This window comes from Pelophylax lessonae (assembly GCF_965119305.1).
Source record: "Pelophylax lessonae genome assembly, chromosome: 5".
Classification (NCBI taxonomy): Eukaryota; Metazoa; Chordata; class Amphibia; order Anura; family Ranidae; genus Pelophylax; species Pelophylax lessonae.
Genome location: NC_138772.1, coordinates 87,342,950 through 87,370,236, shown reverse-complemented (window position 1 = coordinate 87,370,236; position 27,287 = coordinate 87,342,950). Strand labels below are relative to the sequence as shown.

The window sequence follows — 27,287 nt, the reverse complement described above, 5'->3', positions numbered from 1 at the left end:
CAGCAGACAGTCGGACACTAACTGACACTTTTGACATTTTTTGGGGGCCAGTGACACTAATACAGCGATCAGTGCTGTCAGTAAAATAGCAAGTGGTGGCAAAATTTACAAATAGCTGTGTTGTGTGAGGGCCCGGAAATAAATTGTTTTGGTGGTCCATCACATTAAGCAGCTACTTGTATACAAGATGTTGTTGATCCAAAATATCAAATTTGTAGATAATTGGACTGATGGGATAGTTTGAGACCTTTCAGCAATTTAAGCCACTAATAAAAGCATTCTGTTTCCCTACAGATGGCGTATAAACTCATTTTCGTGGGACTGTGTCTTGGTTCACTTTTATGCAGCAATGCTCAGCAAAGTGAGTATGACTTTTTTTGTGTAGCCTCCTTTAAAGACATTTTGGATTTTTGCCTTGCCTTCTTTGGAAATGCTCTGATGTCAGGTAAATGTTTCTCTTTCCAGACCATTCTAGTCAATCATTTGAATATTGCTTGTGGCTGCATTAGATTATTTTTTATCAAATGGCACACTTAGATGAGGCAGCAGTATCATTTCAGGGATGGGTTTTTAATTGCTGCAATCTTTCATTAACTACTTCATCTCTCTGGATGTACATAGTGTGAAGGGTTTAACCACTTGTCTACCAGGCACTTTCACTCCCTTCCTGCCCAGGCCAATTTTCAGCTTTCAGAGCTGTCACACTTTAAATTACAATTGCGCAGTCATACAATACTGTACCCAAACAAAATTTGTATCATTTTTTTGACACAGATAGAGCTTTTTTTGGTGGTATTTGAACACCACTTTGTTTTTATTTTTTCCTAAACAAATGAAGAGACCGAAAATTTTGAAAATAAAAAATGTTTTTCTTAATTTTTGTTACAAAAGTTTGTAAATAAGTAATTTTTCTCCTTCACTGATGTGCACTGATAGGCTGCACTGATGGGCACTGATGAGGCAGCACTGATGAGGAGGCACTAATGTGCAGCACTGATGGGCACTGATAGACGGCACTGATATGCTGCACTGATGGGCACTGATAGGCGGTACTGATAGGTGGAACTGATGGACACTGATAGGCAGCACTGATGGACAGCCTTTGTAGGCACTGATAGGTGGCACTGAGAGGCAGACTGATGGGGACTGGTTGGGATCACTGATGGCGACTAAAAGGCAGCACTGATGGGCACTGATTGGCACCACTGGTGGGTACAGGTGGGCATCCCTGGTGGGCATTGGCAAGCATTGCTGAGGGAGCTGCACTGATAATCAGTGCACTGATTATCAGCGCAGACCGCCCCTTTCAGGAGAGCCGCTTATTGGCTCTCCTCACACGCTGTCAGCGTTAGTAGAGGAATGATGATAACTGTCGCTTCCTTTTTACACTGTGATCAGCTGTGATTGGTCACAGCTGATCACATGGCAATGAGCCAACATCATAGGCTCTTTAACGTCATCAGAGATGTAATGTGTCTGGGTGACCCCGATTGTCGCCCGGGCATCATTCTGCTATAGTGGTAAGGTGTTATAAATTAACCCCCCCCCCCCCCCGACTGCCATGTAAAAGTAATCTGGGCGACAATCACTTTTACTGTAAGGGCAGTACGGCGCCCCCTACATCCCCTATCCTTGTTAACCCCCTTGTGACCTTGTGATAGCAATAGAGCCAAATAAAAAAAAAGTAAAAAAATGTAATAACATAAAAGCTTTAAAGAAACCCAGGTGCCTTACACACAACCATAGATGCAAACATGTGCACAGGGTTGCCAGCATATGTAAACAGCGATTGCTCTACACATGCTATATACTGTATATCGCCATGAACATCTGAGTGAGATCATTAATACTGAGCAGAATCTGCATACCTAATGCTCAAAGCATTGCCTATTGATAATTCTTAAGTACCATCATTTTTCAATATAATTTTTTGACGCACGCAGTTTTGTAGCTTCACACATTTGGTATTTATGTACGCTTCTCTACCTCATTCTTTATTTTGCAAACAAACTAGGGGTCTACATTGTTTGTGTGCAATAAAATTTATTTTAGCGTATTTTTTCCTAAAAATGTAGATTAAAGTTACGCAAATATTTTGCGATATTGAAAAAACGACTATATTTTTATTATACAAGGCCTCTGGATGATTTAAGTAATTTTACAGCCCAAAATGTAAATTTTACCAATTGTTAAAAATGTTTAAAAAGTTTCTTTAGTTAATAAACAGTTGCGCAATTATTGTGCAACATAAAAAAAATGTGAAGAATTGCTCCAGAGGGGAACTGCTTTTTTTTTTTTTTTTTTAAGGCATTTGGAAAGTCCTTACCCTGAACTAGCATGAGACATGTTTTAGCTTGGACCGATAATGTCAGGGTAACTAATATATTTTTTGTAGGTGGAAAGGAGTGTTTACATGCAAAGGCCAAATCTTGTGGAGAATGTATACAAACTGGACCAAATTGTGGGTGGTGCTCAAAAGTGGTAAGTTGGGATGATGGACTGTTTGTGATACCCAAAATGAAATTTATAATTGTGCAACAACATATTTACTAATTGATTTGTTATAGGGAAAAAAAACCTGTAGCTAACCACTACTTTATTAAAGTGACACTAAACGATTGTAATAAAAATATGCTTTAATCAGTAATCATGTATTTTTAACTCAGAAAAGTACTGTATTTTCTGGCGTATAAGACTACTTTTGAACCTCAAAAAAATCCCCCAAAAATGGGGGGTCGTCTTATACGCTGAGTATAATATCTCCAAGGTAACCTAAGTATAAGTATTACCGGTAGATGTAATCTCTCAAGACGCTGGCTGTGTGGGAATCCTGTACCGGTATACCGTATGTACCGTAGCTCAGGCTACATACAGTATACCGCGCTGAGCCAATCAGGGAGAGCGATGTATTCTATTATTGAATGCAAAGCCTGCTCGGATTGGCGGAGTAACATCAGCCCGCCTCTCTGACTCCGAGCAGGCTTTGCATTCAATAATAGAATACATCGCTCACTGTGATTGGCTCAGCGCGGTATACTGTATGTAGCCAAAGCTACGGTACATACGGTATACCGGTACAGGATTCCCACACAGCCAGTGTCTTGAGATTACATCTACTGGTAATACTTAGAGTACCTTGGAGATATTATGAGAGATTACATGTATTACAGTACTAGGGTACCTTGGAGATCTATGAGAAATCTGATGTTTTTCAATGGTGTTGCCTTGCTTGGAAGGGGGATAGTCTTATACGGCGAGTATAGCCCAAAACCTATGTTTTAACTTGAAAATTAGGGGGATACGCCCAGTCGTCTTATACGCCGGAAAATACGGTACCTTTTATTGCTCTCAGCCTTTCTCTGAATCTCCAAATTCCTTTTTTTTGACCCAGCATTCTGATAGAGCTTAGGTGGTGGGGGATGGGTGGCTAGGTATAAAAGATGGCAAGTGGCAATATAATAGAAGTATACGGTTTAGGGGCACAGGAGGGAGTGTGTACTGTATATTTCAGTGTAACTAGTGTGCGCTGTACAGTCAGGGCCGGTGCAAGGATTTTTGGCGCCCTAGGCAAAATAAAAATTGCCGCCCCCCCCCCCCCCCCAAAGCACAAAAAGCCATAATATAAAATATGTAAACAGGGCCTTCAATTCACATTATTCTTAACTTTTACACTGCCTTATTAACCTGTTCTGGACTGCCCACCACATATTTACTGCGGGTCTGCGACAGGCTGGCCCTCAAGCGCAAAACGGCGTAGACCTACGACAGTCGCTCACCTGCAGCTATGAGCTGTGAGCGCCTGTAGTCCCGGTTCACATTTGTGTGATGCGGGAATTGTGCAAATATGCAGCGTGATCCCGCATCACATCCGCACCCCTGGCAGTTCACACTGCCATATGCGATACGCAGGGGGGGTGTCAATTAAAAGTTAATGACACCCCCAGATCAGATTGCATCTCGCAGTGCAAACTGCATGGCTGATTTTGCACCGCACAGAGATCGCATGTAATGAAGGAGCAGTGCGCTCCGAATTACATGCGATCTCTGTGATCGCACTAATGTGAACCGGTCCTAAGTGCCGGTTCACATTATTGCGGCTGTGGTGATCGCATGTAATGTCGGAGCGCACTGCTCCTTCATTACATGCGATCTCTGTGCGGTGCGAATTCAGCCATACACTTTGTATGGCTGAAATTCGCACTGCACCCACAGCAAAGACGCACAGGACCCTTTTTTTTCAGCCGCATCAGGATCGGATCGCATGGTGGTTCACAATTGTGCGATCCGATTCTGTGCTAACTGTAAGTTCTGGTTCACACTTGTGCGATGCGGGAAGGCTGTGAATATGCAGCCTGTTCCCGCATCGCAAACGCACCCCTGGCAGCTCACATTGCATATGCGATACTCTGGGGGTGTCAATGAAATGTTAACGACACCCCCAGTTTGATTGCATATCGCAGTGCGATCTGACAGTTCACACAGAATCGGATCGCACAAGTGTGAACCACCATGCGATCCGATCCTGATGCGGCTGAAAAAAAAGGGTCATATGCGTCTTTGCTGTGGGTGCAGTGCGAATTTCAGCCATACAAAGTGTATGGCTGAATTCGCATCGCACAGCCGATCGCATGTAATGAAGGAGCAGTGCGCTCCGAATTACATGCGATCGCCGCAGCCGCACATATGTGAACCGGCACTAAAGATCGCACTGCGATATGCGATCAAACTGGGGGTGTCGTTAAGATTACATTGACACCCCCTGTGTATCCCATATGGCAGTGTGAACTGCCAGGGGTGCGTTTGCGATGCAGGAACACGCTGCATATTCGCAGCCTTCCCGCATCGCATAAGTATGAACCGGACCTTAGGCAGAATACAATAGGGAGCCGAGCACAAGACAAGAGAAGTAGAGAACATTTTTTAAAACAGCCACAAAAAAAACAATTACAGTATACTCCATCCCAAGGATAAATGTAATGTTACCCCTCCCTCACTGAATATACCCATTTAAAATGCACATTTTCACTCACGTTTTTATATGTGTTCAAAATGGCACCAGGTGGTCGGACAGGTCCTCTTCTCCTCTTCCTTCTCTATCTTCCTGGATCTGGGGGTCTGGCCGGGGGCGGGGACTGGTCCTTCTTGCACTATCTGCTGCTCCAGCCTCTGATTCAAAATGTGTTCCAAGTTCAGCTCTGCGCCCGCCTGGTCTCCTCACCCCGCCCGCCCGCCCGCTCGCTCTTTCGCTCGCTCTTTCGCTCTCCTCCCCGGCTCCCCCCGCTCTCCCCCCGCCCGCCCGCCCGCCCGCCCGACGTCATTGGCAGGCAGGGCAGGGGAAACCTCCACTGCAGACTGTGATGCAAAGGCAAGCCTTCAGACGCTGAAGGCTGGCTGGAGCCTGGAAGCCAGGAGAGGAGACCTACGTCACGCCGCACGCACGGCGCTGCCTGTCACAGTCTGTGTGTGTGACAGAGAGACATGATGATTTGAATTGAGCCGAGCCGAGGGCGCCGCCGCCCGCTGAGCCGAAAGCAGCACAGCAGCAAGAGGGGCGCCGCGCCGCCCGGCCGGCGGCATACAGTCATTGCGGACAGACAGTGCAGCAAGTGAAACAAGTAAATGCTGGCGCCCCCCTGCTGAGTGGCGCCCTATATATAGGAGGCCTGGGATTAAGATGGTATAGTGTACAGCATATCTATTAAATTTGACATTGTCAGCTGGTCAACAAAGTTTTAAAAAGACCAGGGCTTTTTTTTCTCAGAGAGTAGGTGCAGGAACAAACCCCTTCTCAGTCGACCCTTGTCTCCGCCCCTACCCACCCCCAAAAATGTCTTGGTCCCACCCCCACCCACCTCTCAGTACCGCCCCTTTTAGAGAACACAGAACCAAGTATCATTCTGTGGTGCTAAGAAATTTGTATGGAACTTGTTAATTATAGCAAGAAAAGCAGCAAAATAGATCCCCTGCAGCCAGCAACAATAGACCCCCCAGAAACAAGAGATCCCCCCAAAAAACTATGCCCCCACAACAAAATGCCACCCCAGCAACAATAGATCCACCCCAGCGACAATAGACCTCCAGCAGCAATATTAGATTCTCCAGCAGCCAGCAATAATAGACCTCTCTCTCAACAGTAGATCCCTCCTAGCAGCAACTAACTCCCCAGAAATATAAGATCCCTCCCAGCTACAACAGTTCCTGCTTCAGCAACGACAGACCCCCATGCAAAAATAGATCTGAACTAGCGACAATAGATCCCCCAGCGGCCATCATCAATAGACCGTCCAGCACACCCCAGCACCCCTTGCACTTAAATACATTCAGTGTTGGAGGTGCCGGCACTGCATTCCCCTGTGTTCCCCCTGAAAAAAAGCTCTGAAAAAGACACATTAGTGTTTCTAGTGTGAGCCTATTGACAGTTACCTATAATTTTGCATCAGTGCTTTTTCAAACAATTCATTATGTCTTTCAATAATGAAAATATTTGCTGATACCCATTGTATATATCGATGCACAATAATATTACGGTAGCTACAATTATTAAACCATTATGATTTTATGATACTGTGTTACTTTATGAAGCAAGAGTGAATCCTTGGGATATGCAATGTACACTATAATACCAAAAGTATTGGGACACCTGCCTTTACACGCACATGAGGTTTAATGGCATCCCAGTCTAATAGTCTGTAGGTTTCAATATTGAGTTGTCCCACCCTTTGCAAACTACAACAGCTTCAACTCTTATGGGAAGGCTGTCCACAAGGTTTAGGAGTGTGTCTATGGGAATGTTTGATAATTCTTCCAGAATCGCATTTGTGGGGTCAGGCACTGATGTTGGGAGAGAAGGCTTGGCTCGCAGTCTGCGCTCGAATTCATCCCAAAGGTGTTCTGTCGGGTTGAGGTCAGGACCTTGCTTAGTGCACTGGTGAGCATTCATGTAGGAAAAGGAAGGGGCCATCCCCAAACTGTTCCCACAAAGATGGCAGCATGAAATTGTCCAAAATGTCTTGGTATGCTGACACCTTAAGAGTTCCCTTCACTGAAACGAAGGGGCCAAGCCCAACCCCTGAAAAACAACCCGCACCATAATCCACCCTGTACCAAATTATTTGGACCAATGCAGAAAGCAAGGTCCATAAAGACATGGATGAGCGAGTTTGGGGTGGAGGAACTTCATATCGGGAACCTCAACCCAATATAATGAGCCAAACCTTCTCTCCAACATCAGTGCCTGACCTCACAAATGCTCTTCTGGAAGAATGGTCAAACATTCACAGAGACACACTCCTAAACCATGTGGACAGCCTTCCCAGAAGAGTTGAAGCTATTATATCTGCAAAGGGTGAGCCAACTCAATTTTGAACCCTACGAACTAAGACTGGGATGCCATTAAAGTTCATGTAGGTGTAAAGGCAGGTGTCCCAATGTTTTTAGTAATATAGTACAAGGTGGATAAAAGGAAAAAATGGGGAGGATAGGGGAAAAGACAAATTGGGGAAGGAGAGGAGAATGGGACTTTAAATGAGACTCGTGCTATAGGGTCTCCATCCCTAGTATGATAAACATAGGATATGGGTGAACACATAGTGTTCAAAACTAAAAACGTGGGACTTTGTATGAGGTGTGGCCAGTGTATACATGATGATATATTTGTAATGCATATACAACTGCTGGTAAGCATAAAGGAGCATATGATTGATCATCACGTGTTTATTGACATATTCTATAGCACTTAAACATTGGTACATTGAATCTTCATAAAATCAAAAGGGGATGTATACAATACACACATGGATACCATGATACAATCATAATAAATGATACACACATTAGCAAATAAGACCAACAGATATGAGATGTAAATGGTGATTGGATGCATGCTGTACATTGGCAATCAATTGAAAAGGCCTCTTGAGCTCTGCGCGTTTCGTGAAACATAGTTCACTTCCTCAGGAGCAGGCACATTTCGGTCTCTAGAAAATATGACATATTTGGTATAGCATCCAAAAAAAGGGTTGAAAGATTGAGAAAATAGGTAAAAAATAAACTTACAATTAATTAAATTGATTGTAAGTTTATTTTTTAAGTATAGTATATAAATAGTATTCAATTTATAAAGATATTACAATTTATAAAGATAAAGATATTACAATATTAATATAATGCAATTCAGCAAACTTTACCACTATGTTTCTACTATGTTCCAATGAACATGGCATTTGATGGACTTTTTTGTCAATATTATTATGGCTGACTTATACAGTACACAAGGCCATGAATGGCATCACAGAGAAAGGTAATTGAAAAGTTTGTGACTGTCACCAGTGTATTAACCACTTACCTACAGTGCACTTTCACCCCCTTCCTGCCCAGACCGATTTTCAGCTTTCAGCGCTCTCACACTTTGACTGAGAATTACTCAGTCATGCAACACTGTACCCATTCAAAAATTGTGTCCTTTTTTTCACACAAATAGAGCTTTCTTTTGATGGTATTTAATCACTACTGGGTTTTTTATTTTTTGTGCTATAAATAAAAAAAGACTGAAAATATTGTGAAAAAACGCATTTTTCTTTGTTTCTGTCATAAAATTTTGCAAATTAGTAATTTTTCTTCACAAATTTTGGCCAAAATTTATACTGCTACTTATCTTTGGTAAAAATAACCCAAGTAAGTGTATATTATTTGGTCTTTGTGAAAGTTATAGAGTCCACAAGCTATGGTGTGAATCATTGAAAATTGATCACACTTGATCACACCTGATGTACTGAAGGCCTATCTCATTTCTTGAGACACTAAAAAGTCAGGAAAGTACAAATACCCCCCAAATGACCCCTTTTTGGAAAGTAGACATTCCAAGGTATTTAATAAGGGGCATGGTGAGTTTTTTGAAGTTGTAATTTTTTCCCACAATGCTTTGCAAAATGAAGATTTTTTTTTTTATTTTATTTTTTTTTTACAAATTGCCGTATTAACAGGTTATTTCTCTCACACAGCACATGTATACTTGCAACTACACCCCAAAACACATTCTACTACTCCTTCTGAGTATGGCGATACCACATGTGTGAGACTTTTTCACAGCCTGGCCACATACAGAGGCCTAACATCCAACCAGCACCGTCCGGCATTCTAGGAGCACAAATTTCACATATAATTTCCTGACAACCTATCGTACTTTTGAAGGCCCTGGAGCACCAGGACAATGGAAACCCCTATAAAATGACCCCATTTTGGAAAGCAAACACCCCAACGTATAATTTTTGAGGCATAATGAGTCTTTTGAATATGTCATTTTTTTCCACAAGTTTTTGGAAAATGTGGAAAGAAAATGAAAACACATTTTTTTTTACACAAAGCTGTCCATTTATGCAATATTTCTAACACATAGCATGTACATAGCAAAAATTGCACCCCAAAATACATTCTGCTATTCCTCCTGAGTATGGCGATACCACATGTGTAACACTTTTTCACAGCCTGGCCACATACATAGGCTTAACATCCAAGTAGCGCTTTACACAAAGTTGTCCATTTATCCACTTTAAGACTGGGCCTATTTTTGACACTTGGTGTTTACAAGCTAAAATCATTTTTTTGCTAGAAAACTACTTGGAACCCCCAAACATTATATATTTTTTTTTAGCAGAGACCCTAGAGAATAAAATGGAGATCGTTGCAATATTTTTTATCACACCATATTTGCGCAGCAGTCTTCCAAATGCGATTTTTTTGAAAAAAAATCACTTTTTTGATCTAAAAAATAAGAAAACAGTAAATTTAGCAAATTTTTTTTCCATAATGTGAACGATAATGTTACGCCGAGTAATTAGATACCCAACATGTCATGCTTCAAAATTGCGCATGCTCACAGAATGGCGCCAAACATTGGTACTTAAAAATCCCCATAGGCAACATTTTAAAAATTTCTGCAGGTTACTAGCTTAGAGTTACAGAAGAGGTCTAGGGCTTAAATTATTGCTCTCGCTCTAACGATCGCGGCGATACCTCACATGTATGGTTTGAACACCGTTTACATATGTGGGCGGGACTTGCGTATGCGTTTGCTTCTGCGCGCGAGCTAACGGGGACAGGGCGCTTTAATTTTTTTTTTTTTTTTTTTTTTCCTATTTATTTTATTTATTATTTTTTTATTTTTACACAGTTTAAAAAAAAAAAATGTTTTGATAATTTTTATTCCTATTACAAGGAATGTAAACATCCCTTGTAATAGAAATAGGCATGACAGGTCCTCTTTATTGTGAGATCTGGGGTCAAAAAGACCTCACACCTCACAACTACACTAAAAAAGCAAAAAAAAAAAAAAAATTGTTGAAAGAGGAAAAAAAAAAAAGCAAAAAAAAAAAGCGGCCCTTTAAACCGGTTGCTAGGCAACATCTTTTGACGTAGCTCCGGTCCTCCAAGACCATAGAGTTGAGTGAGGGCCATCTTGCCCTCACTCGACTTCCTGTCTCTGAGGATCCGGGACCGGATAGTTTTCCCCGCTGCCGGCGGGTCCGGTAAGCTGGGAAAACGTCTGGGACGCGGCAGGAGGGGGGGGGGCACCTCTTCCCCTGCACCGTAAGGGTAATTCCGCGGCGAATCCGCCACTGGGACCACCCTTATCTGAAAGCCGACCGCCCGCCGTTTCAAAAAATACCGGGGTTATGGGGGCTATCTTCTGCCATAACCCCAGTATTTAGCTTTTAATGGCCGACGCATATAGTCGTTAGGCGGTCAGTAAGTGATTGCATGTATATGGCAAACAGGTGACGATGACTGATGGGGTGACAGGTGACGATGACTGATGGGGTGACAGGTGACGATGACTGATGGGGTGACAGGTGATGATGATTGATGAGGTGACAGGTGACGATGATTGATGAGGTGACAGATGACAATCACTGACCGGGTGACATGTGACGATGATTGATGGGGTGACAAGTGACGATCACTGATGGGGTGTCAAGTGACGATGATTGATAGGGTGACAGATGACGGTGACTGATGGGGTGACAGGTGACGATGACTGATGGGGTGACAGGTGACGGTGACTGATGGGGTGACAGGTTACGATGACTGATGGGGTGACAGATGACGATGACTGATGGGGTGACAGGTGACGGTGATTGATGGGGTGACAGGTGACGGGGCGATGGTCACTGATGGGTGACAGGTGACGGGCGATGGTGCACGGCGGTACTGATGGCAGTCTCTGGTGACCGGTGAACTTTAGGCTACATTCACATGTGAGCGTAGCGATCACGGGCAGAATCACTGCGATTCTGCCCGCGATCCAGAAATCATTGCAAATGGCGGGACGCCTGTGCGTTGCCCGCTGTGCGATGTTGCTGCGATTTCCGCCTGCCGAATCGCGGTAACATCACGCAAACAACGCATGACGCCCCAAAGAAACTCTTGTACTTTTTTGGGCGTCATGCGATGTTTGCGCGATGTTACTGCGATTTGGCAGGCGGAAATGGCGGCAACATCGCACAGCGTTTGGGGTGCTATTGCAAATCACGGGCAACGCACAGGCGTCCCGCAATTTGCAATGATTTCCGGATCGCGGGCAGAATCGCAGTGATTTTGCCCGCGATCGCTGCGCTCACATGTGAACGTTATGGGTGTCAATTTCTGGGCACTAATGAGGTGACTGTTGGGTGACAGGTGACATTGGGGGGGCTGGGGACTGTGTGGGGACCTTTATTACTGTGATTTTACTTTTTACATGTGTACAGAGCAGTAACTCACTATTTCTAGCTCTGCTCCCCTCATACTGGAAACTGTGTGAGGGGAGAAGAGCTAGTAACACTGAGTTACTGCTCTTTGTTTACATTTTGTGATCGGCTGTGAATGGATTCACAGCCGATCACTTAGTAAACAGTCACTGTCAGTGACTGTTTACTACCGCCGGTGACAGCTGTGTTCCTACGGAACACAGTGCCACCGACATGACCGCGCTGCGCGCTCCCGATCGCGCATGCGCGGTCATCTCCCGGCCGCCTCCAATGTGATCGGCTGTGTCATTGGAACACAGCCGATCACGTGGGAAACAGCCATGCCTATTGGCTGTTTCCCCCCTGCCGGTGACCGGCTGTGTCCCGGGGACACGCCGACACCGGCAGTGCACGGCGGCGCGCCCGCGATCGCGCGCCTGCCGTGCATTTACTGGGTCACGTCATATGACGTCCGCCCAGGATAATAGCCGCACCGTCCCGCCGTCATATGACGGCGGGCGGGCGGTAAGTGGTTAATTGAACATTGAAATCTCATATATATGGATAGATTTTCAAAGGTTATTTAGACTAGGTTCCATGCGCATTTCCCACACCGCATTCAAATCACACTGTCCTTGTTATCTGCAGCAGGTGTCAGTGTAATCTAAATGACACCCCAAATGCAGGACGCAAATGCTGTGCGTTTGCCTGCACCAGATCACATGGAACAAAATAACCATGCAATCCGGTTGCAGTGTGGTTCCAAAATTGCTGCATGACTTTGGTACAATGTGTTGCGATTTGAGCCCATTCAAAATGAATGGGCTCAAATCCCACCACACCGAATCGCATGTAATTTGAACAGGAATGCAGTGCAGTTCCCCTGCGATTCGTATGCGGTGAACTGAGGCTTAAGTCTTTTTTAAAGATTTTTACATCTTTTGTTCTGGATAATAAGCCAAAAATTTTTGGTAAAATTTGTCAAGCCTTCTTGATAACTTTTGATGTACAAAATTGTGCTGAGTGGAACCAGTTAAATCAATAAAAAAGAATGATTGAAATAATGCTGCTAAAACTGCGATAACAAGTTAAAAGCTGTTACTATTTTATCCAGTTGGCTGCATATTTACTTTTCATGTATTCTAATCTTCATACCTTATTCCTCATTTTAGGATTTTTTGCAAGAAGGTGAACTCACATCTGCACGTTGTGATGACATTACTACATTGAAAAGTAGGGGCTGTCCAGAGGAAGACATTCAGAATCCCAGAGGAATCAAGATTATGCTAAAGGACAATCCTATAACATATAAGACTGAAGGAGAGCGTATGGACCCCTCAGAAATGACACAGATCCGACCCCAACAGTTACAATTTGAACTAAGAACAGGTACGGACATGCATTCTGAACATAGTAGGTTTCTGTGTAAATGCCTTGTCACATAGATTCTCTAATTTGTATCTCATATTTTGTACAGGAGAGCCCCAGACATTTAATTTAAAATTCAGAAGAGCAGAAGATTATCCTATTGACTTGTATTATCTTATGGACCTGTCATATTATATGAAAGATAATTTAGAGAATGTAAAAAGCCTTGGCACTGCTCTCATGGATGAAATGAAAAATATTACTTCAGATTTCCGGATAGGTAAGAGTTACATCATAGGTTTGTTATAGAAGAGATAAGAGCAAGCCCTTCTCTATGGCAAAGTACAGTCGTGGCCAAAAGTTTTGTGAATGACACAAATATTCATTTTCACAAAGTCTGCTGCTTCAGTGTTTTTAGATATTTTTTTAGATGTTACTATGGCATACTGAAGTATACAGTATCTCACAAAAGTGAGTACACCCCTCACATTTTTGTAAATATTTTATAAGAACTTTTCATGTGACAACACTGAAGAGATTACACTTTGCTACAATGTAAAGTAGTGAGTGTACAGCTTGGTAAAAATTTGTATTAATGTGCATAAAGAAGCCAAGGAAAGATGGAAAAATCTCCAAAAGGCATCAAATTACAGATTAGACATTCTTATAATATGTCAACAAAAGTTAGATTTTATTTCCATCATTTACACTTTCAAAATAACAGAAAACAAAAAAATGGTGTCTGCAAAAGTTTGGGCACCCTGCAGAGTCAATATCTTGTACTGCCCCCTTTGGCAAGTATCACAGCTTGTAAAAGCTTTTTGTAGCCAGCCAAGAGTCTTTCAATTCTTGTTTGAGGTATCTTTGCCCATTCTTCCTTACAAAAGTCTTCCAGTTCTTTGAGATTTCTGGGCTGTCTGTCACGCACTGCTCTTTTAAGGTCTATCCATAGATTTTCAATTATGTTGAGGTCAGGAGATTGTGAAGGCCATGGCAAAACCTTCAGTTTACGCCTCTTGATGTAATCTCCTGTGGATTTCGAGTTGTGTTTAGGATCATTATCCATTTGTAGAAGCCATCCTCTCTTTAACTTCAGCTTTTTCACAGATGGCATCAAGTTACCATCCAAAATTTGCTGAAATTTGATTGAATCCATTTTTCCTTCTACTCTGGAGATGTTCCCTGTGCCACTGGCTGCAATACAACCCCAAAGCAAAGCATGATTGATCCACCCCCATCAAACAGAGGTTCTTTTCATTAAATTCTGTGCCCCTTCTTCTCCAAACGTACCTTTGCTCATTCTAGCCAAAAAGTTAAATTTTAACCTCATCGGTCCACAGAAATGGTTTCCAAAATACATCAGACTTGTCTATATGTTCATTTGCAAAGTTGAAACGCTTATTTTTGTGGTGAGGACGTAGAAGAGGTTTTCTTCTGATGACTCTTCCATGAAGACCATATTTGTACAAGTATCTCTTTATAGTGGAATAGTGTACCACAACTCCAGTGTCTGCCAGATCTTTCTGGAGGGATTGTGCAGTCAAACGTGGGTTTTGAATTGTTTTTTTTCACAATCCTGTGAGCTGTTCTGTCTGATATTTTTCTTGGTCTTCCAGATCTTGCTTTAACTTCCACTGTTCCTGATGACTGCCATTTCTTAATTACATTCCGAACAGAGGATATTGACATCTGAAAACGCTTTGCTATCTTCTTATAGCCTTCTCCAGCTTTGTGAGCATCAACTATTTTCAGTTTCAGTTTTCTAGACAACTGCTTAGAAGATCCCATGGTGCTGATTGTTGGGGCAAGGTCAGATGAGTCTGGGCATTTATAACCTTTGAGATTGACATCACCTGGTCTTCCCAGACGATGATTGAGAACAATTCATGACACTGGCAGGTCTCAGCCTTGCAAAGGGGGCAGTGCATGCTATAAATTCTGCAGGGTGCCCAAACCTTTGCAGACGCCATTTTTTTGTTTTCTGTCATTTTGAAAGTGTCAATGATGGAAATAAAATCTAACTTTTGTTGATATATTATAAGAATGTCTAATCTGTAATTTGATGCCTTTTGGAGATTTTTCCATCTTTCCTTGGCTTCTTTATGCACATTAATACAAATATTTACCTGGGGTGCCCAAACTTTCGATCCCCACTGTAAATGGTCTCAGCATGTTTTACTGTTGGCATGACACAGGACTGATGGTAGCGCTCACCTTTTCTTCTTCGGACATGGTTTTTTCCAGATGCCCCAAACAATCGGAAAGGAGATTCATCAGAGAAAATTACTTTACCCCAGTCCTCAGCAGTCCATTTCCTGTACGTTTTGCAAATATCAGTCTGTCGCTGATGTTTTTCCTGGAGAGAAGTGGCTTCTTTGCTGCCCTTCTTGACACCAGGCCATCCTCCTAGTCTTTGTCTCACTGTGCATACAGATGCACTCACACCTACCTGCTGCCATTCTTGAGAAAGCTCTGCAGTGGTGTGCACCGTACAGGTAATGCATGATCTCTGCCTGTGGTCCGAGAAGTGACACTTTCTATGAAAAAACGACATGCTCCACAATTATTATTATTATTAATTATTCAGGATTTATATAGCGCCAACAGTTTGCACAGTGCTTTACAACATGAGGGCAGACAGTACAGTTACAATTCAATTCATTATTTTTGAGGCTGAGAGCTTTAAACACCAGCAGTGCAAGCATATCAGGGAATATTTCAAATGTTGCAGTAGGAAAAACTGCTGCAGTGTTTGCTGTGCATGGTTTTACTTGGATTTGTAAGCTTCCCTTATTCCCATTAGTAAGGGCTTAATACAGCCTTTAGGGCCTTTTTACGCGTGAGCATACTCTGCCACCTGGGTTATTGATACATACATTTACATGCTTTTTTAATCACATGTATACATGTTGTATGTATTTTCTGCATGCATTTTGTATTCATTCATTATTTAAAGTGATATAAAAATATTCAGAATTAAACAAGCCCAATGCTAGATGTAAAAATGTAAGCAATCTAAATGGTAGATGTGCAGATTTCACACACAAATCTGTACGAGAAAAACTCATTCTCAAGTGAAACTAGGTGTGTTGGAAATTCTGATAGGTGGAAGGTCTTAACCACTTTCCAACCACAATACGTGTATATTATAATATATATATACTGTATATACAGTACTTCACAAAGATGAGTACACCCCCCACATTTTTGTGAATATTTTATTATATCTTTTCATGTGACAACACTGAAGAAATTACACTTTGCTACAATGTAAAGTAGTGAGTGTACAGCTTGTATAACAGTGTAAATTTGCTGTCCCCTTCAAAATAACTCAACACACAGCCATTAATGTCTAAACCGCTGGCAACAAAAGTAAATACTTGCACCTCTTAATTTTAGCTTCAGTGGATAAGTCAGGAAGAAGGTCTATTTTCCAGAAGTCTGAATTAAGATCGACTAATAGTAGAGTACAACAGAAATGCATCATAGAGTTGCATATAAACAAGCATAACATCCATAACCGCAATCTTAGAAGAAAACCTGTTAGGGTTTGCAAAAGACTTGAGACTGGGGCGGAGGTTCCTCGTCCAGCAGGACAACGACCCTAAGACAGAGCTTGAGCTATTTTGCAAAGAAGAATAGGCAAAAATGTCACTCTCTAGACTCTTTGTTCCTCAAAGCTGGTGGAAAGATACCCAAAAAGACTTGCAGCTGTAATTGTTCTACAAATTATTGACTCAGGGGGGCTGAATACAAATGTACGCCACAGGTTTCACATATTTATTGTAAAAAATTTTGAAAACTTGTTATCATTTTCTTTCTACCTCGCAATTATGTTCCACTTTATGTTGGTCTGTTACATAAAATCCCAATAAAATACATATACGTTTTTGGTTGTAACAAAAATGCTTGACAAAAATGTGGAAAATTTCAAAGGGCAGGAATACTTTTTCAAGGCACTGTATTAGTAAAAGTGCGTAGGTATAGGACATCCCTTAAAGGATAATTATTCAAAAACAATTATTAGTTAAACACACAAGTGCTTTTTTTACCACTACCAGGGATGTAGGTAAGGGATGAGTCAGGGGGGTTCAAATCCCCCCTAGAGCGTCAGTGTAGAATTGAAATAGTTGTGTTCTGCTGCACTGTTTAATTAGTGGCGCCAGCGGCCAGCAGCGCTGCACTTGGCACTAACTTACTCACTGTTTCTGCTGCTGCTTGCTGCTACACCGCCCAACCAGCGGCCATGCCGCTCCAGACTGTGGGCTTGGTTTGGGCTGAGGGAGGCTCTGGCTGACAGTGCTCGGTCTTGCTGCTCCGCCTCCGCACCTCTCTAGAACAGAGTCCAGACATGTCCAGATATGAGCAGGTCTTAAAGTACAACTATAGGCAAAATTATTTTTTTTAATTTTGGATAGAGCAAGGAAGGGTTATAACCCATGTCAGATTTTTCTTTTTCACCATCTGTGTCCCTTTGTGGAGATTTCCCTTCACTTCCTGTTCCATATCCAAACAGGAAGTGAGAGGAAATCTCTGCAAATTTAGGGAATTCTTTGGGGACCCCCCAGGTCACCAGAACTAGTGTCCCCATTTGAAGATTTCCCCTCTAATACTTTTCTAGGGACAACCCAAAATTTGGGCTTTTCTTTCACTTTAAATTATAATGATAAACAGGACAAATAGAGAGGGTGAATCTCCTTAACAGGTTTAAAAAAAACCCAGAGAAGCATTTTAATCCCTCTCCACTTTATCCAAAATTAAAAATTAAGCTTTGCTTTTAGTTATACTTTAAACATAGGTGTGTGCAGCCTATTGCATTAGGGTGTGCACCCCAAAGTTTAAATACACATGCATGTGTTTGCCTACATGTATATGGCCCCGGTACATTACTCTCCCTGCTGGCAAAGTGAAATAGAAGTGTGTGGCACTTCTCTTATGGCAGAGCAGGTCCGAGGGAGATCTTTCCCATCTCCTCACTGGCAAACAGAGCAATAATGCTAATGTGCCCTAGGTGATTAGGGTGTGCCCAGGCACACCCGGCACACCCTGTGCGCACGCCTATGACTTTAAAGCTGCTCTTCAGTCATCTCTCCATCTATTAAATCCTCTGCCCTTGTTGTTTTAACTTTTGATAGTAAAACATTTTTTTTCTGCCAGTAAATACCTTACACAACCCACTTCTTTTTTCTTGTCTGGTCATTATCCTCGGCTAATGACATAATGCACATCTCTCTCTCTAACTCTCGTGAGAGTTTGCCAGCAAGGGAGGAGGAATAAGTTATTGGAGAGCTGCAGAGCTGGAGGGGGCTGGATGAGGGTGGAGATAACAGGAGACTACAAAGATCCATGAGTATTAATCAAGAAAAGAGAAATGTGCAGGCAAGCACTGGTGTGAGTGTGTCTGTATATATGTGTGTGTCTGTATATATATATTTGTATGTGTGTGTCTGTGTGCCTCTGTGTATCTGTGTAAATCCTGGAAGTGCACAGTCAGCAGCTTCAGCTGCCCACAGTTAAAATGGCTGCAGCCAGACTTTGTGGAGGGGGATTTCTGCAGCATTTTTGGCAAGTAGAGAATCGCAGTATATATAAAATAATATGCAAAGTGGTTGGAGGGAAGATTCTGACTGGCAAATATGTTTTTATTGCAATTTATGTTAGCAGACTGTAGTTTCTCTTTAAGGGATATTTTGACATAATCAATATACAGTACACTTGTGTTGATGTACAAAGCAAAGAAACTGTAGCTTTTGATTTGACAATTTTCAACCTTCATGTTTTGTATGTAAGATGAATAGAGTTAATCATTTTCTTAAATAACTCGGTTTGTTTGATGCACAGCCATACACTGCTCAGTTTCGTCAGCCAGCAGGCTGATTGAAAGTAACTGAATACATTTGAGGTGAGTGGTGAATTTCTCCCCGCTGCACTATTGTTTTCGATAGTGTGACTCCCCCACTGTGAGAATACTTAAATCAGCACTGCTGCTGAGTGTCTGCAAGTGCTGATATAATGAAAATATATCAACAGTCCCATTTAAGTAGAGTCGATCATTGGATTGACTCCTCTCAAATAAGAACGGCCATGGATGGATCCAAATTTGGCTGGTTCCTGCTGTACCAGACAAAGTTTGACCCTTCTATGACCAGTGTAAGTTGTCTTTTGTATTTTGGAAATGTGCTCAATATTTTCTTTATATTATCTGTTTTGCTTCAGGTTTTGGGACTTTTGTAGGCAATCTCATCCACCAATGCTCTAATGATCAGAACTGTGCCAGTTACAAGAATGTACTCAGCCTTACAATTCATGAAAATCTTTTCAATAAATTAGTAGGCAAGCAGCAGATCTCTGGAAATCTGGATTCCACAGAAGGTGGATTTGATGCGATTATGCAAGTCGCTGTGTGTGGTGTAAGTACTGAATAGACTGTATAGTGCATATTGGAACCATCTATTTCTGACCTACATGTGCTTATAAAGATGACATGTCCCTATATCACACATAATGCTTTAGTTCAATGTTTTGAATGATAAACCCACTTGTTCCCTAAATGCCAACCCTGCTTTGCGGAAGAGTATGTAAACTATAACATTGAACTGCTGTTATTTGCTTCCATTTGGTCTGAATAATATACCATTGAAAACATTTTGTTATATCTGCCTGTGTGCAAAATACATTTTGATCCTGCCAGAAATGAAAGTGAGTTATGAAGCTGATGTGCCTCTGTGTTATCAGCCCTGCCCAATTCCCTAGAGAGCTACAGAACTCGCTACCCCCCCCTCCCCCATGTTAGGGGGATGACCGCTTTCATATCGTGATCCCTTCTCTTGTGCCATATGTACTGATTTTAGACAGTGTTGTGCACTTACGTCAGGATCCAATACCCTACTATATAAAAGAATGGGAATGGTGGTGGTCCTGCTGTAATTCTGCCTAGCCTTCTTGCACTGTCATGGTGGCACTGGTACACACACAGAAGATTATGACACAGTTTCAATTTTCCATAAGTATTTGAGCATTGCATTTTCTGCCATGAAAACATGTCCTTCATGTTGTACTGTTTTATTTTAGGATCACATTGGATGGAGGAATGTCACACGCTGGTTGGTGTTTTCTACGGATGCTGGCTTCCATTTTGATAGTGATGACAAATTAGGAGGCAGTATGCCAAATGATGGAAAATGTCACATGCAAGACAATATGTACACAATGAGTCATTATTATGTGAGTCTGACAATGTCTTTGTACCTTTTGATCATTTTTTTTTTTCGTAGACTGTGTTGATAAGTTGGATACTTCATTTGTAAAAGTTTAATTATAAATCTTAGGAAAATTTGCTATATTTCTTATTGCTTTGTATCCAAAAATGAATTGTTAATTAAGCTAATGCTTTTGATTTATTAAAAGCACATAAACAATAATAGCATAGCTCAAGATAAAGAAGCTATTGGCATTTTACCCCCAAAAAAAAAAAAAAATCTTCAAAGCCAATGCAAAATAAACATAAAGCCTGATACACACGGGCCGGTTCAATAGAAACTGGCTGACATCGGCCCGTGTGTACAGTAGCCCCTCTGACAGAAGCCGGCCATTTCAAGAGTTCATGACGGAAAAACGTCTGCTGGCCATCTCACGATCAGTGCTCCTATCCAATGGCTGAGAGCGCTGACCGGACTGTTCTGGCAGGGAGGTGGTTCCCCCTGTCAGAACATAATAGCATAGCAGGGGAGATTGCTGTACTAACATCGGATTGTCAGATCTGAGTTGTCAGGTTTTTTTTTTTTTTTGTTTAACCCGCTGGGTTAAATGAAAAGAAAAAAAAAAAACTAGTAGTGTGCATAAGGCTTTACTGTTCTGCTAATACTTGCTGAGTGCAACCTTTCCCTTTTTTCCCTATTATTATTAGTATACAGAATTTATATAGCGCCAACAGATTGCACAGCACTTTACAACATTGCCTTATCAACCTTTCTTCCAGATTACTGTCCAGGAGGTCAGTTACGTGTGAAGCTGGCCATAGACTTGTTATGGTGGTCAAATGTGTTGGCATAATCTTATTGCCTATCACAGTGATGACGAACCTTGGCGAACACAGTGATGGTGAACCTTGGTGCCTTGAACATCATGGGAAATATAGTTCCAAAACATCTGGGGTGTCAAGGTTCGCCATCACTGGCCTATCATATTAATGTCGTGCATAGGTGATGTTTATGTTTTTGATGTAGGAAAAAAAGAGAATAGTTAGATACTTCTAGAACAGATCTTAGCAGGTACAAAGTAGATGAAAAAAAATCTAGAATGTCTGAATGCTAGATCCTCCAAGAACAGTTTGCACCATTTCCTGTTTAACATAGGCATAGTGATAGATTTCTAATCCAACCAAAGTATATACTGTATATATTTACTGAATACTTACATTCACAGGACTACCCATCAATCGCACACTTGGCCAAGAAGCTCAGTGAAAACAACATACAAACAATCTTTGTTGTTACTGAGGAATTTCAACCTCTTTACAAGGTACGCAAAGTGTGTTTTTTTTTTTTTTGGCTTTGTGTTTGAGCATCCCAGATAATTACCTCACTAGCATAGTTTTTCCTTTTTATAAATAGTGTAGGGATCTTCTGCCCTTTAATGTAAGCTGCTAATATCACAGTGTTATGTATAATTATGTTTTAGCACATCCTGTCTCTGGGGGAAAGATTAACCGGTTTTATGAAGATTATGATGCCAGGAGGTGGGGCATGGCTTAAGATCACGTGACCACTGTGATTGGCTGTCAAGACAATCACGTGGTCCGAAAACTCCCGATCACAACGAGTGATCAGGAGCTTTCGGTTAGGGGACAGTAAATGTGCTAGGTGTGTGCTCTCAGCACAGATGTATACATAGAAATTTACTCAAATATGCGGCGTTAAGGACCAGGCGCTGAGAGGCCACATATTTGCGTATGGCTGGCATCAAGGGGTTAAAAACCCCAGAAGGAGGAATCGGAGAGAGAGGAAGGCGTTGACACCCATGTCAACATACAGGAGCTGCATATTTTATCCAAGCCAGAAGCAGAGACTATTAGGTAATTGTTCATGTGTTCTAGCTGTTAAACCACTTAAGCCCCGGAGGATTTGGCTGCTAAAAGACCAGGGTTTTTTTGCGATTTTTTTACTGCGTGACTTTAACGGACAATTGCGTGGTCGTGCGACGCTGTACCTAAACGAATTTGACGTCCTTTTTTTCCCACAAACAGAGCTTTCTTTTGGTGGTATTTGATCACCTGTGCGATTTTTTGATCATGTGCTATAAACAAAAAAAGAGTGTCAATTTTGCAAAAATAACAATATTTTTCACATTTTTTTATATGAAATTCCCCAAAAAAAATGTAAAAATCAAAATTTTTTAACATTTTCGGCCAATTTGTTTTATGCTACATATGTTTGGTAAAAAAAATCGCAAAAAGCGTATTTTGATTGGTTTGCGCAAAAGTTATCGCGTTTACTAACAAAGGGAAAGATTTTTGTCATTTTTGGTGTTTTTTTTTTAACGCGTAATGGCGGCGGTCTGCGATTTTTTTTTTGCGGTACTGCGACATTGCGGCGGACAGATCGGACCCTTGACTGACATTTTTGACACTTTTGGGGTTACCAGTGACATTACTGCAGTAATCAGTGCTATATATATGCACTGTTACTGCAAAAATGACACTGGCAGGGAAGGGGTTAACTGTATTGGAGAGGGAGGGGTTAAGTGTGTCCTAGGGGCGTGTTTCTAACTGTAAAGGGACATGGCTATTGGTGTAAAAACAAAGATCAACGGTCCTACATAGTAGAACCGTCTGATCTTCATTTTTACACAGGGAAGAATGACAGACGGCTTGTTTACATAAGCCGTCCGCCTTTCTCCCTTCACCGGAGCGATCGTGAGTGACCGGCGGACGATCGGGTCCGCCGGTCACACGCACTGACTTGTCAGTGAACGAGCCGGGGCGGGCACGCGCCCGCCCGCAATTGGCTCGCAAGTCAGTGACAGGCGAGTGACGTACCCCTACGTCACTCTGCCTGGCCGGGGCTGACCGCCGTAGTATATAGTCGTCCGGAGGTCGGCAACCGGTTAAGTGTAAATGCCCAAAACTTTTGATCTGAATCCTATTGACAGACAAGCCTCTGTCCTATTGTTATTATCTCACATGCACATTGCCAGATAGCAAGGTCTGTGCTACTGTATGTATGTAGTAGTCACCTTCCAGTATATTACTAGATTAACCAGTTTATTGCAATAGAGATTATATATTGCTCCTGTTATTTTAGTTAACCCTGTCTCTTCTGGTCTGGGATTCCATAGCTAGTTTTGGCTTTGGGCTCAATAACCAGCATAGGCTAGAGCCAGGTTTGGCATCTAACAGCCACTTCTGGTACTTAGAGGTCCGGTTACAAGTTAAATTAGAAACTACTAGTGAGAGTAGTTAGGTTAGTATAGTAGATAGGCTGACTTTGAGCTCCAGTGCCACACCACGGTTTCTGCTGATGAGAAGCTGCATTCCAGGCCGGTTGGACAAGAGCTGGAGGATCTCCCCATCACCGTTGATCTTGTCTTCAGGTCTCAGAAACAAAGAAGCAGGGCTTTTTTTCAGCCACCTCTGGCAGGCCTGTCCTCCTCAGCCTGTCACTTAACACATAAGCCAGTAGAGGAAGTTTTCTGTACTACTCACTTTCTCCACTGGCTTCTGTGTGTTAGCGCCGACACCCAGGGCAGGTGCCCCACATCTGTTTATGAGTGGCCAGGGTCCGGACATTGCAACCACTGACATTTTTTTAAATGTGTAGATTCCAGAGGCATTCCAGAGGCAGCTTCTGTCCCCGCTTACTGCCTGGCAGATCTGTGTAGCATGGAGCCGAGTGAAGCGAACTGAAACTCCTTGGCTCTATGCTACAGTTCTTAAAGGCGGAGCTGTACAGATGAGACTGCAGTAATCTGAGAAAAAAAGCCTACTCATGCCTAATAGAGCAGTGTCAGCTGCACTGCTTTAATCATTTAAGGTGACAAGGTGAAGGATGTGGAGGGAAAGGGGGAGGGAGGGGGTCAGTTGTGCAGAGAGACAGCTGTGGAGAGGTGGTGGGGGTGTTGTGCCAAGGTGACAGCTGAAGGGGGGGTTAGATTGTGCAAAGTGAGAGCTGTGGATGTTGGTAGAAAGTTAGGAGAGCTGTGGGGGGATCAGGAGGGGGGGAGGTGAAAGATGTGGGGTTGCAGAGGTTTAGAGCTGTGGATTGGGGTGTGCAGAAGTAAAATGTGGAGGGGGACAAAGATAAACTGTGGGCAGGGGGACAGAGGTGAGTTTTGGACTGGGAGTGTAAGCTGTGAATAGGAGGGATGTGTGAAAGTGACATGTTGACAGGGGGTAAAAAGGTGAGTTGTGGACAGGGGCCATGCTAAGGTGAACTGTGGATGGAGTGGGGAGAAGGTGATCTGTGGATAGGGGAGGGGGTGAGAAGATGAGCTGGGGAGGGGAAGGAGAAGGTGAGTTTTGGACTTGGGGAGCCAGTCTGTATGATGAGGCCACAATTTAGTACACTCGGAAGAAGAGTAGAGATTTTTTAGATAAATTCTGATGTCTCTTTGGCAGACTTTGGATGGAAATAACAACGTTTTGCACTACAGTAAGCAAGCCTAATGCAAAGAAGCCAAATTACAGTACATTCAGACCAAGATTAACAATTTTTGTAAAGATAAAAGCTGGTGTCTCTTTCGCAGACTTTGGATAGAAGTAACAGGTGCAGAAAAATTAGGCTTTGAGTGTCGGTGGTGTTTTCACACTATACCCTTATATAGGTACTCTTGATAAAAGCAAGAATTTGCCTTGTTGTAAAAAATATAGTTTGATGCCACTGTCACACACGGTTGCGGAAAAACTGGTCTTTGGGTGTTGGTGGTGCCTTCACCCCGTAACCTTCTAGAGGTACTCTTGATAAAAGCAAGAATTAGCCTTGCTGTAAAAAAAATGTAATTTGATGCACCTGTCAAACAGGTGCTGAAAGTTTGGTCCTTGAATGTTAATTGTGCTCATGAAACCTATACCAAAAAATTACTTCCAGATAAAATCAACACCAACAAAGCTAGACAGCCTAGAAAGTTTTGAAAAGATTTGAGATCCCAATAACACTTAATCAGGGACATCTGCATCAGGGGCTTGATAGCTGCTGCTAATCCAGGACTGATTCCTTTTGACAAATGTCAGCCGATCAACAAAGTATGTGGATAGACATGTTCTTTTATTGGTTACAAAACCTCCAGCAGCACTGAATGTCCATTTGAAAAGCACACTGGATGCAGGGCAGCCCAGAAGCTCAATTACATACTGTGCAAGTTCTGGCCAGTGGTCTATTCTCGTGACCCAGAAACCCAGTAGATTGTATACTGGAAAGCTCTTAACTTTAAGGGCACTGAGGACAAAAATTTTTTTTGAAATGCATCACTGAGGCAGTCCCCTTCTTCACCACTCCTCCTTTGACCAACAGAAGCCTCAAAACTAGCTTTTTCATGAGACTGTAACCTACCAGAGTCTGGAAAGGCATTACATAAACTCCTCTTTAAGGTGTCCTCAGGGTATTTTTAATCCCATGCTCCCTCTGTGAGGGCAGGATTAGTTCCAAGACTTTCCACTTGTAACAGTGGTCAGGAAGGGGTTGCCAACCAATAATGAACCTTCTCTTTGATGCCACTAATTCTCGGGTCCTTTTGCAGACTTTGAAGAATAAGGGAGCCCATGCACTGCAAGATAGCGGAGGCATGAGAAGCAGAGTCCTCGGGGTCACTGAGGATTACAGTATCTAAAACTGCATCCTCCCAGTCACGTACTACTCCCAAGGTTTCTGGGGACTGAAAAGCATCACTTAAGCTTTGACGTATGTCTTCCTCTGCTTCAATGTCTCCAAAACGGCCAAAATCCAGCAGGAACACAAAAGCCATTGTGTCACTGATGCCTGCATTATCACGGCTCACCATCCTTGTCACCAAGTCAAGCCGGCCTGAGTCTGTCATTGTGCCATACAGATGCAGGTACTCGTTGATGGCCCTCTGCTGCATGTGCAGCCACTGCAGCATTGCCAAAGTTGAGTTCCACCTAGTAGGCATGTCACAAATCAGGCAGTTTATGACAGATGGAATTCCTGCTCAATTTCAGCCAACCAAACACTGACTGTGTATGACCGCCTGAAATGGCTATAGACTCTTCTGGCCTTCTTTAGATGATCTTACAACCCTGGGTACCTGTTTAAGAAATGCTGCACCACCAAATTGAGGACATGTGCCAGGCATGGTACTTGTATCACCTTTCCCTGTCGAAGGGCGGACAGAAGGTTAGTGCCATTATTGCACACCACCATTCCTGGTTCAAGCTGCCGTGGCATGAACCACCTCTGGACCTGCCCCTGCAGAGCTTAACAAATGAATAGCCCCTTGAACGCTTGGAAGGTACTGGTGGTTCATAGAACAATTCAGCAGAGAAGGGCATGGAGGAAGAAGAGGAGAAGAGGGTGGAGCGGAAAGATCTCACATCATCACCACCAGTTGTATACAGACATGGCTGCAAAATAAGTTCCAGCACTGAGCCATGTCCAGCATCCTTCCTAGTTACAAGCAGAGTTACCCAGTGTGCCGTGAACTAAATATATCACCCCTGACCATGCTTGCTGCACTACGTGTCAGCAGTAATGTGGACCTTGCTGCTGACTGCCTTGCCCAATGATGCCACAACATTGCCTTCCTTTGTGATGGTACAGAGCTGGAATGGCCTTACGTGCAAAGAAATAGCGACTGAGAACCTGCCATTGTGGTATAGTACATTTTGCAAATTCACGGAAGGGGGAAGAAATCCACCAGACAGAAAGGCAGGAGTTGTAAACCCAGCAATTTGAACAAGCTGAAATTTACCCATTGGGCATGTGGGTGGCAAGGAGTGTATTTTTTTTTCTTTCCAATGCAGCAGCTGGGGCCGAGAAATTTGCCTGCTATACTCTACAGCTGGTGGTGTGCTACTGGCACACGTGTTGCAAGGACCTGTGACATCCTATGCTATACCATCATTACCATCAGTGGAGGCAGCTGAGAGGTCATGAGATAAAGCTGGGGTAGACTTGTGTCCCATATATGTGGCTTGTGTGTGGCTTTCAGATGCTTTTGCCAACCGGCTGAGTGGTGGGAGGTTAA

The 27,287-nt window shown here is 42.7% G+C and overlaps 1 protein-coding gene across 1 annotated transcript in view; it reads left to right on the top strand.

Moving 5' to 3' along the window:
* Positions 1–294: 294 nt before the first annotated feature.
* LOC309555356 (integrin beta-1-A-like) overlaps positions 295–27,287 on the top strand; it is a gene marked incomplete at both ends in the record, with an annotated part of 44,570 nt that continues 17,577 nt past the window's right edge. Inside the window, 7 exons of the mRNA XM_082257322.1 lie at positions 295–361; positions 2,396–2,481; positions 12,896–13,112; positions 13,201–13,371; positions 19,308–19,501; positions 20,163–20,315; positions 21,516–21,611. Coding sequence (XP_082113448.1) covers positions 295–361; positions 2,396–2,481; positions 12,896–13,112; positions 13,201–13,371; positions 19,308–19,501; positions 20,163–20,315; positions 21,516–21,611 — 984 coding nt within the window. The remainder of the gene's footprint in view (positions 362–2,395; positions 2,482–12,895; positions 13,113–13,200; positions 13,372–19,307; positions 19,502–20,162; positions 20,316–21,515; positions 21,612–27,287) is intronic.